Source organism: Mchenga conophoros, linkage group LG1 (assembly GCF_057382185.1).
Source record: "Mchenga conophoros isolate Kocher_MC1m ecotype Shallow Benthic linkage group LG1, M_conophoros_male_GT1.1, whole genome shotgun sequence".
NCBI classification, from domain to species: domain Eukaryota; kingdom Metazoa; phylum Chordata; class Actinopteri; order Cichliformes; family Cichlidae; genus Mchenga; species Mchenga conophoros.
In genome coordinates this window covers 27,041,734-27,053,881 of record NC_140526.1, presented here as the reverse complement: position 1 = coordinate 27,053,881, position 12,148 = coordinate 27,041,734, and the positions used below count along the sequence as shown (strand labels likewise).

Sequence of the window (12,148 nt, the reverse complement as noted above, 5' to 3'; positions counted from 1 at the left end):
TAATATTTCCTTGTTAAGTAGTTTGTTCCCGAAGACTTGGGCTAGATCCCTCTTTCCTTTAAAATCATAGGCCAGTTTCTAAGTGACCTTTTTATCTCAAAATGCTGATGTCTCCTTTTTATGCTGATGACACAAAGATATATTTGCCCATTAAATGATCCTATCCAGATATGCTGAGATTGATTAATAATGGTGTGAAATCCTAAATTGGATGTCAAGCAATTTTCTCCAACTGAACTCAAAACTTAAATTACTGTCATCGAGTCTTAACTCTTGAACATTTATGTCATCTGAGCATGAAAAAGTGAGTGAAGTGAATAAATTAACCTCATAGTTACATTACACAAGTAACTATGTAATGTGTCATGCAAAGAATCTGCATGCAACATTACAACAGAAGTCTAAAAATATTTTGAATTTTCCAGTGTAGAAAAGAGTCGCTTTCTGCAGTGTAATGTAGAGATCCTTCCTAAATTCTTTCTTTAACTTGCACTATAGTTGTATTTGGTCCCAAACCTAGTACTCATCCTTACCCTGGGTCATAGTGCGATGTACAGTCTAACAGTGACAAAAGTGCAGATGCTGAGGTGTTTTGGATCTCACTATAAATAGGATGCAAGGTGTTTTCTACAGTGAAATTTAGTTCAGTCCTCATCATCCCTTTTTACTGTTGCCTCCAGGCCAAACAGCGGTTTTTCACCAGTTTATTAATTCCTTGTCGGTACCTTTTCTTCTTCGTCGTCACAAAGAACAGTGTTGCTTCCCCGAGCTGATACTGTGCATATGGTCTGCTGCATGCACTTAAGAGTCAGAGCTCAACAACAACAGTCTAATCTGCCCTTCTTCTCCCCAACTCTCTATGTTATCAGCACAGCACAGTTTGTTTTTAATATGGAAATCTCACCACGTCTTCAAATGCAGCTTCAGCATATTTTCACTGTGCTTACTCACATTCTCAGTTACTTATTCCTCTAGGAATATATTTATTTCCAAAAAATCAGTAGAGGCAAGTTTGTCAGTTGTCTATATCTGGTGCCGGTGTTGCTCTGGGAGTTGATGTTTGCTGTGGATATGTATAGTATTAAGGCAAATATAGGAAGACATGAAAATGCATTTTGGTTCCATTCATATAAAAATCAAATATTTGATCTTTTGGAAATCTTGAATGGAGACTCTGGTCTCAGAAGGTCATTTGTCTTTCAGCCATTCGATCATCCTTTTTTGCTTATCCAATTTAGGGTTGCGATGTGCCTCGCAGAGCTGTCATAGGGTGAGACACACAGGGCAGACAACCATTTACAATCACAATCACCAATTAACCACGTCTTCAGACTGTGGGAGGAGACACGGGGGAGAACATGCAAACTTCACACAGAAAGATCCCGGCTAGTTGGTGGAGTAGAACTCAGGGCCTTCTTGCTGTAAGGCAACAGCGCTAACCGCACCACCGTGCTGCCCCCAAATGTATTTCAGATTTTGAGGAAATTTATTTTGCTTTCCCACACTGCCAAAGCTCTTCATGTTTCTACAATCCAATTCTCTTCTCACAAGTGCTGCACTGTGAAAAGCAGTTTCAGCTAAGAGTGGTTGTAGGTGGCACGACCCAGAAATTTGTGGTGTACAGTAGATGGACAAAAAAACCTCAACATCTGTATTGTCCCTGTGCTATTATTCCAGTAACTTTAAACTTGTTTTCCAAGTGTGAGAGCCCAGATGATTTTAATAGTATCTGTTGTATCACTTTTAGAGAGTCATGTAGAAAATGTAAGAGCAAAAAGAGGAATAACAAATATGGTATGTGATTACAGAATTAGTTATTGTAAGGCTTAGCAGTTAAAGCAGAATGCTGGAAAGTCGAAAGAAGCTGAAATAACTTTTTCTAAGATAACTCTTTTTCACTAAGGCTTAGTAGCTCCAGATTTAAACCTTTATATCATGCCAAGGAGTTTAATTGAGTTTTTAACAGAGGTGAATAATGAAAATGCTCACCAAATGCTCTCACGTGTTGATTTGTTGAAGGAAACTTGTAATTTGTAATTTATGTTACTTGGTAATGCGAGCTATCAGACCACATGCTGTTTTAAAGCACTCTAGGCCATTTAAGCAACAAGCCATGCTACTGTAGAATTACCACTTTAGTGTGCTTCCAAATCATCATTAATCTTACTAATCAGGCAAACCGTAGTCCAGGGCACATGTTGGAAGAATGAACAGGAGCAAATAGGAGGTTAAGAGACTTATTCTTTGAAAAGTGAAAAGGAGGGAAAATGCTAATTACATTTCTCGAGGTTCTTTTCCAAGAAACACACAAAGTTCAGTTTCACACATACTTCTTCACACACCATACTGTACAGCTGACATTAAAAAAGTCTGGTCGAGAGAGAGAGAGTAGCTTTAACTGAAAATTTGAATTACAAATTGATCTGAGAATAGCTTTAAGTGAGGTCTAAGATAATAATATTTACCACTGATCATGGAAAATTATGTAAATGATAGTCATTTTTTGACAGGCTTTGTGGTTTTTTTTCTTACAATTGCTCACCTTCACTTCCCTTTTATTTTTCTTCGCTCCCCTTCAATTTTTTTATCTGACCACCCTTCACTTCCATTCTCAAACTTTGTCTTTTTTTTCTATTTTGACTCCATCCTGCGCTTCATCTCCTCTCATGAGAAGCTTCTTGCTGGCCTCAAAGGGAGCACAAGAAAGGATCCATCAGCCAGACTGGTATTCTCAGGAGAATGCATCCAGTGTTTGCTCTGTTCTGCTCCACTCACTATTATATCTATCCAACCCTAGATAGCCTTTACTGTAGATCACAGGGCCTGTTTTCAAATTTGCTGCATAGCAGTATGAAGCTGCGATTCTATGCCTCGTTGGTTACCAACCACTATAAGACTCACACATTTCCCCAGGCTATTTACAATATATATATATATATATATATATATATATATATATATATATATATATATATATATATATATATATATATATATATATATATATATACACTTTTACTACAAGACGGACCTTTATGTATTGGTTATGTTTATAACATTGTGTGCCATTACATGCCTTAGTGTGCACAGTGATGGAAAGGTGGCATGCGTATATATCCTTAGTAGTAGAAGATAAAAGGGTCACAAAGAAAAAACTTACACCAGAAGCATACAGAATAAATCTCTCTGACATATCTTGAGGGTTTTTGAGTGGTAGTGGAAAAACAGCACTATGGAACTTTTAGCCTCTGTGCTGGACTAAAACAAGCCTCATTCATCCCTAAATAACAACATCTGGGCATGCTTAACAGCATGGATAAATAAACAAGCCCTGTGGACACTAAATCCCCCACACTCAATCACTCTCATTCCCTCTCCACCCGTTCCCCCTTGCCATTCTCAAGGCTGTGAGTTGTTGGTGTGGGACTGGCACATCAGCACTGATAGTGTGCATCCAATTAATTAGCCAAATGTTATCTCATTAGTAATAGCCAGAAGACTAAAACAAGACTCCCTTATAGTTGCAAACAACCTCTGGTCAAAAATAAGGATGATTCTCTCCTCCTCTGTAACCTCTGTGATCTTTTGATGCTGAGTGGGAGGAGAGAAAGAGAGGCATGTAAATACTTTTTTGGTCAAAGTGTCCATCGTTAAACAGCTATTTCTTGTACCTCACATTTATTCCACAGCTTCCGCAGAATTAAGCACACCAGCCCTTAGCACAGCCTAATGACATCGTATCAGGAGGCAATCTAATGGTTTCTTTGTCTTTAAGGTATCTGTCTTTGTGGACATCTGCAACATTTGCACAGCGCTGTAAGCAAAAGTCAGAACCATCTGACACAGTTCTGAATCCCTTGCATTCCTCAACACCTGTGCCACAATGTTATTTAAAGTACTCAGGGGCTCTGCACCAAACACAAGCCACCGGCTATTTGCTTCTTTGTGCGTTTGTGTGCGTGTGTGTGTGTGCGTGCGTGTGTGTGTGCGTGTGTGTGTGTGTGTGTGTGTGTGTGTGTGCAAGCACAGGGAGGAATTTGACTTCCTGAGCACAGTAACCATGAGCAACACACTATGCAGAGATAAAGTAGAAATAAATAATGTGAAAGCAATTTTGTATGAATGAAAGGAACATTAAAAAAGCTTAGGGTATTTTGGTTTTGTTTCCAAATGACACGTTTTGTCTGTATTTAAAAAAAAAAAAAAACATGAACAAAAACGCAATAATGTTAGGCAGGAGATTCGGAAAACAATTCTGTTTCTCTATCTGTTTGTTCATAACATCAGTATATTAAAAGAACTTCTCTGTGACTTAGGAAAGCTATGTTTATATCAAAACTTTAGCTAAGGTACAAAAGAGACACTGAGGTGTATTTTCTCTACAATTACTTCGCAAGTCACAAAAGGAATTCATACTCGGTCTGTTGATGTTGTGACGTTATGGTTTGTTGGTGCTTTTCGTCCGTCCAGCGCTCTTCAGGATTCAGTAGGAGTAACAAGATGTTATTTGACATCCTCTGGAGTATTCCCATTCACCAGTGACAGGTTTTTTATTACACGTTTGGCATGTGCAGCCATGTTATTATGCAAGAATGTTTAAATAAATTACAATCCAAATAGGAAACTGGGTTTCATGAATTATATGGTCCATCACCAGTCCACTCCGAATTGTAATACATGACATGAGATGTAACTCTGAGAACAGAGTTGGGAAGTCAGAAGGTAATGAGGCAAAAAGGGAAGCTTTTCTTCGGAACAAGATAACCAGGAAAAGTTAGCAGCTAATAAGTGCTGGTAGTCAGTGTTATCCAGTTCGGTAATTGAGCCCAATCAACAGGTAAGATTAAAATAAAGAGCAATGAAAGGAAAAGAAATTATTTTAAAAAATGCATAATTAACTACGTGTGCATATTGATTATGGATATGGAAACTGTGACTAGTCCAGCAAAAAAAAAGGACATGACAAAAATTATTAAAAAATATAAAGAAAAATAATAATGCTGGCTAAAATGAGGGTTTTGTTCTTAATAAATGGGTTTCACCCACTCTAAGAGGAGGCATTCTCTTGCAGTGTCAAAAAGTCTTCTCCAGGGCAACGTGGACTAATGGGATAAAATTCCTGCTCTTACAGTGTACTTTCAATTAAACAGACTCACATATTTCTGCACACTTAAGAACAGGGCTCCGTTCGCATGCGTGCATCAATGGGGAGCCAGTAAAGAAGGATTGCTGGTGTTTTGGTTTTGTTTGAAATTGGTCTGCTGAGTCTGAGTTTTAAATACTCTCCATTTCTTTCATTTTTGGAAGTGTGGAGTCGGGCTCCTGGAGAGTGATATACCACAGAACTTTTATTAAGCTGGTAATAGCGAAGTGATATCCTGGAGTTGTTGCTGAAGTTTAAATATGTTGCTTTACTAACAGTGCCTCAGATAAATGTTTTTAAAAAAAAAGACTAAAAACCTGAAGGGACAGTGTTCTGATAATCCTGTCATATGTTTTATTGGATTGATTTATTTTGCAATGTATGGTCATGTTACTGTATTTTCCATAGCATCTCTTGGGGTACAGTGGAGTGTGGACATTTCAATCTTTTATCCTTTATATTTAGGTATCCAATTTATTTTGACTTCCCTACTCATTTGCTTTCCCTGTATGGGAATTATAGGCCGGTATTATAAGACTCTTGTATATGAATAGATTTTGTAACCTATCAGCTCTATACCTCAAGTGGTCTTTTCAATCAGGCTTTGTCTCTGCATTTTCTCAAACAGCAGGTATACAGAGATTAACGGTGAAAATGGCTGATTCAAATTATCCTCTGCTGCCCACTGGGGCCACTGATTGTACCAATCTGCATGCAAATGGTCATGTTTATTACACCAGGGGAAAAGCAAAGCACAAAGTGTTCTTGATTAATGACTGGCTCTGCTTTGTTAAAAAAGGAATCAAAATTAAACAGGAAACATAGACATTACAGTCATTTGATCCTGCTGTAATCAATACACAAAGTCCAAATTCATCATATGTATATAGTCTAATTTACAACCTTGTGTTATTACATTATTATTTCTCAAGTGTCCAGTGATTGCAAAGTTAGAAGAAATGCCATCAGAGACATAATGATTTTAATGTCGTCATTATTATCTTATTAAAAAAAGTAGATGCAAATGGGAGCCTTCTTTCTTGTTCATTTGTTCTCAACTGCACACCATGTACTGTATATGTACACGGCATTTTTCCTTCTTACCATCTCTCTTCCTTAAGAGTTCCCCAGATATCTACTCACTCATCTACAATTTCATTTGAGGAATTCATCTTGCCGTCTCCTGGGTACCATGTATTATTGCTCTCTGTGGTTCTTCATGCAACTATGATAATGTGTATCTTGGTTATACTCCTCATATGCCAATTATGGGTGCCTGTTATTGTGATGGACTCTACATTCACACAGAAGAGTGACTGACTCCTGCTTCTGCTTTCTTCACATCATTTTCCAGTATGTGCTGTAAAAGTCAGAAAGCAGTATTAAAGAAGCGAGGCTTAGTGGAGTATGAGAAAATGTTCCCATTTGGATCAGAAGACATGAATAATTATAGCAATAGGAAAAAATTGCTCTCCTCATGCAAAACAGTTTTATTTTTGCCCAAGATGAGCTTTATAAAAAGGTTTATAGGCCAAGCAGTGACTGTCAGAAACAAACAATATGTGAATCTCCAAATATAAAAAATGTAAATGTCAATTTGTATGCTGTGTTGCATAATCCAAGACAATCATGTTAGATTACAGTTAACTCAACATCAATTTTGAAAATATGAATTCGCAATTTGAACTACAGACTCAATATTTTATATGAAGTGGGTGTTTTATGTATCAAAATCCCTTAAAAGTCAGTGCTAAACATACACACAATTGCATTTTAGCATTAACATTTACTAATTATTGTATTGTTATTATATTGATCCATCTAGAAGTCTTTGACAGAGCTCACAAAAACAGTTTCAATATAAAAGTAGCTGCCCGATGTAGTGAGTTTGGTTCTTAGACATTTCCAGTGTTTTTCAAACTTAATCCCAGAAGTAAAGTACAGCAAGGTTGCTTTCAATGCAAAATGTTTAACTGACCTTGAAATGTTTACAGCTGAATTTTCTGATCACATTGGTACAGGATAAAGGTTATGCAGACCTTAAAGGTCAGCAGACTAAAACAGTTAGGTGATGATGTTATTCTAAGCCAAAAGTGTTTGTTATGGATTCTCAGTAGACCTTGCACACTGTAAACATTGCAGCAAGGCTTTGACCATTCACTGAATATTAAGTTAAACTTTAATTAGCAAAAACGTTTTACCACTCTATACCATTTTCTGGTATATCTTTGTAACATAACTAATCTGAAATTTTATATATGTAAATGAAGAAGGAGAAAAACCAGTTCATGCCCAGGTTTGCAAAAAACAAAAAGCAACCCCTTTTAGCTGATGCACCAGCCGATTAGCAGTTTGTGAAGCAAAGGGACAAATTAGGACAAATAGGTATAATTTTCTCTTTTAGGTAAAACAGAAAAAAAACCCATATGAATTAATTACCCACTAATGCTATACTATACAAACACAAACATGACTGCTTTGTTTTTCAATTTTAAGAAAATAAAACTGATTCAAAGAAGGAGATTTATTCAAATGGGAGAATTCCATTACGTTTCATGCATTATGCATGTTTTCTATCAAATGAGATTTCAACAAATACCACCTGAAATATTTACTGTTTGATGGTGATGTATGTTCAGCCAAGGAGTAGCCAGATGGTGGCAGAGAGCTGGCAAGGAAAGATGATTTGTTGTGATGCAAATTGTCCTTCAACTTTCTTCCCCCCACCTCCCGGTTTAGGTGAAGTGAGGTAGGCTAATTTCCAGAAAATCATTTATAGTGGAGACAGCAACATGATTTACAATAAGGAATTAGTGAACTTCTATGCCTTTGAATAGCTTATAACATAACCGTTGGCTGACGTGTTTAAAAACCTGTTTAGATTAACAAATAAATAATAAAGACTATTAGAAACAATTTTAAATCTGCCAGACGGTGGCTTTCCTAAGATCTATAGCACTACCATGTCTCCCAGTTCCCCAAAGCAAATCTCCTTCTCTGTTACATTCCTAGCTTGTTTTCTGAATCACTAAAGTATGCGAAGTTCCCCCTCTCATATTCTGGGCTATTCTGGAGTGGAGAACCTTACGTTCAGCGAGAACAGCAAAATATATAACAACTCTCTTTCTGGTTCTTCTGTTTTAGATGGCCCCCTTGGACCACGCGGTCTAGTGGAAGCTACAGAGATGTGTACACAGGAGTGCCTTGTCCTGGGACATTCAGACAACTGCTGGATGCCGCCAACACTGGGAACATACCAACAGCCCAAGTCACCTGTAACCAGCTTCGGGTCTCAGAGGGAGTGGGGTCCCAAGGACAAACTGCTCAATGGACATACTCTGAGCAGAACCTGGAAAAATGAGAGTGGGCGGTCAGAGCATTTTGGTGACAGAAAGCAGTTTGGAAGTGGGGAGGGACACTTCACCAGCAGTGGCATGGCTGATATTCCACTGGTGAGTCTCAAGTCCTGCCAGCCAGCCTCTTGCCCAGACAGCCCAAAGGACCAGCAGCTATAAGAGGGACTTTCCTTCTGTGCTGTTAGATGTCCTTACATCTGGACACAGTGAACAGGCGGAGCAATCATCGGAGCTCCTCCCCATTTTATTTTTTCTCTCTTATTTCTGTTCTTCGCGCTTAAGTTGATGCTTCTGCAGTGTAAGAGCCACATTTACTATGGTGGTCACAAAATAGTGCTTATGCTGTGTTACCATGGCTCTAGAGGAAACTGTGTGTGTGATCCTCTATGGATTTCTTTAACATTCAGCAAGGTTTTTTTGTTGAGTGTGAATTGGACAAGTGCCACGGGGACGTGCATAAATTAAAAGAAATTAGAAGAAAGGAAAAAAAAACTACCATAGCTGACCAATATATACAAATATTTGTGGTGTGGTTGTTATTGAGTTGTTCAGGACTATATTTAATCGACACAATCAAAGAAAATGGAATTACACTTCAGAAAGTGTTGTTCTAACACTGTTTGTGAACACTTGTTTATTCTGTCATTGTCTCTGTGTTTGTAAATAAGACTTATTAACCACTATCATGTATCTGTAATATCCAAAGTGAATAGGACAGTTTTTGGCCGTTATCATTATAATGCCTTGTCATCAGAATTTGGGATTTTAGCTGGACTGAGCTCTATAATAAGGGAAAATGTACAACAACAAGACATTTATGTATTTCTTGGAAAAAATACTGTTGATTTAAGCAAATTTTCCATCTCGTAATATACCCAGTGTTGCCCATATTTCTTAATAATTTTCTTCAAGTAATGCAAAACCACAACCAAATCTTTTTTTCTATAAAAAACAAAAGAAAAACACAAACAAACAAAAAACAAAAAAGCAAAATGTTTTGTATGAAGGATGTCAGTGCTCAATATGTGCATTATAAAAATGAAAAGTTCTGAAAGCTCTCCATAAACCAGTTTTGAAGGTGTTCAGTACAAATTAAATAGCAATATATTTGTAAATGGCTAAATGTTTTATCTAATGTTGATCTTATTACTGTATAGATTTTATTCGAATTGTGATTTGACTGAGAAAAATCCCTCAGTAGTATCTGCAGTTTCCTGGCATATGTATATATCTGTATTATTTCCACACAAACTATTATTTTCCATACATAAGAAAACACAGGTTAAGATCACACTTTAATCACTGTGCCTTCATGATGTTTCTTCAAATACTGAATTGTGCTTATTTCAATGACAACATGTTGGCTACAAAGAATATTCTGTATGATAATCAAATGCCTTACGCATTGAATGTTTGCCAAATTTAGAGACATAATCACACACATGTTAAAGTACAAAATCAAGTAGATGATACTGAAGAAAAACACAAAGGCATGTGCAGATAATGGGTTAACCATGAGAGACCATTTTCTGTCATTCCACTGTCTGAAAAGGTTTGTTTTATTCCACAGCATGGAGGGCAAATTACACGATGGAAAAAGCATGCTAAAAGATATAGCTTTTAAAATTAACTTGATCATTTTTGTGTCATTTTACTTTGTTGGAATAGCGTTGATTTGTGCATTAAGGAGAGATTCAGTTTGTAAAGCACTTTCATATTTATGTCACAATATAATGAAGTTAAGTGGGATGGAGTGATTTGCTTATCGCAGTATGTTTGTCAGTTGTGAGGGTGTTTGACAACACAGATACTGAACAGTTAATCCTTGTTACTACTCTACAGGTATACAGCTACTGCAATAAATGTTTTAAGTACGTGTATGCTTAATTTGTGTGCAGGATAATCGCCTCAGCAGCTATGTGTGTGCTGTAAATGTATTCCCACTTGGGTCATTTTTCCTTAATAATTTAGTGTAAAAAAAAGCAAGCCAGCCCCTTTATTTTGAGAGCACAGTGCATTCATGAGGTACAATTTAGTTTTTCCTAATTTTTTTTTATTTCTTTGAACACAGCGAGATTCTTCCTGTTATCAGGTCCCATTTTCTGCTTAAAATATTTTACCTTAAAAAGGTGTCAAAACAGCCTTGATACGACTGATTCTTGAGTAATAATCCCTCTGCCTGTTGCTTTAGTTTGCATGTTGTGTCCTTACCATACACATAATGCTTCCTTAAAGCATTAATGTCAGGGTCACTGTGCGTCAAATCCTGAGGGAAGCAATCTAGGAAGGTCAAATTTCTGGAAGTGAGTTGCCATGGAAATGAAGACGGCTTAAACATCCAAAGAACATGAAAAAAAAAAAACTCCCAGTAGTTTCTTTCAGTAACTTTTCTTTGGTTTTCAGCTTCACTATGTTTAGTAACAGTAAAGAACAGGTCTCTTTCTGGATTTTTTTTGTATCAAACCTGGTAAATTTTTTGCTGCATATCCTTGATGTGACTCTCCAGCTCCACCATATTCCAAAGGGTGCTCTATTAGATTGAGATCTAGTGACAGTGCACTCACTCACATGTTCAAGCAACCAGTTTGATTTGTGCTTGTTACATGGAGCCTTTTTCTGCTGGAAGCAGCCATCAGATGAGTGTATTGTGGTCCTGAAGGAATGGACATACACCATTACACCGCCAATTTTAATTTCAGCATGTCATCTTGAGCATCAGAATGGGGATGATAGTCAGTCACATCACGGCATGGCAGGTAGCTCATGTAGCTTTGACCAAAGACTACAAATAAACAATGGCTGAAACCACCATACTATCACCAATCAGTTAGTCAAGTCCTGCTGTGAAGACTTAAACTCAGCATTTGTTATTGCCACCTTGGTGTCTTAAAACTTGATGTGATGAGTGCCGAATCAACTGAAGGACTCTTTTGTCTTTTTGACTCGCTGTCTTTTTTACGTGTTTTAATGCTTTATATCCTGCTCTAATCTGAACAACCCCCTAAGAATAGTCAATGAGCCTCTCTGGGTTTTTATCATCACTATTCATCAGCATGTTTTAAAGCTCAGTTTGTAAAACCTTGCGATGTAACTACAGCCCATTGCCTCACTATTTGCCAGACAACAAATATTTGAACAGGTTAGAAAAGAATCACTCTGAGACTTACAAATCTTTGAATGGGTACATGGAGCTGAGGATCAGGAATTTTTCATAGAAAGTCATCCAAACCATGCAGCACTATATTAATGCTGGAGATTTCAGCATCTTTTTCCTGCCATGCGATTGCATTTGGATCTGCCCATCAGGGCCCTCACATGAACTTTTATTGAGGGGAAAAAAGTTAGCGTTTATCCTCCAGCTTCACTGTGCTAATGTGTTTATATTATCTGTAGCTTTGTAACTAGCCACATAACACACCATGGTCGTGTCCAAATTCATGGGCTGCATCCTCCTGAGGTCGCATTTGTAGGCCTCAGGAGGATGCAGCGACGCGTCACAGAGACGCAACGGAGGCTGTCCAAATTCGTAGACTCCTCCGAATGCGGCCGACAAATGCGTCCTCCTTTTCCCCGAATTTGAAGGCTGGGTCGGGTGTGTCCTTCGTGGCCCACCATATCCCAGAATTTATAGCACGGCCCAGCCAATTCC

At 37.7% G+C, this 12,148-nt stretch overlaps 1 protein-coding gene across 4 annotated transcripts in view; it reads left to right on the top strand.

Moving 5' to 3' along the window:
* Positions 1–11,416, top strand: part of pcdh9 (protocadherin 9) — a 205,203-nt gene extending 193,787 nt beyond the window's left edge. For all 4 annotated transcript variants that reach the window (XM_085272273.1, XM_085272256.1, XM_085272264.1 and 1 more), the window contains one exon: positions 8,288–11,416. In XM_085272273.1, the coding sequence (XP_085128399.1) occupies positions 8,288–8,658 (371 nt within the window). In that variant the 3' untranslated portion in view covers positions 8,659–11,416. The remainder of the gene's footprint in view (positions 1–8,287) is intronic.
* The last annotated feature ends 732 nt before the right edge of the window (positions 11,417–12,148 follow it).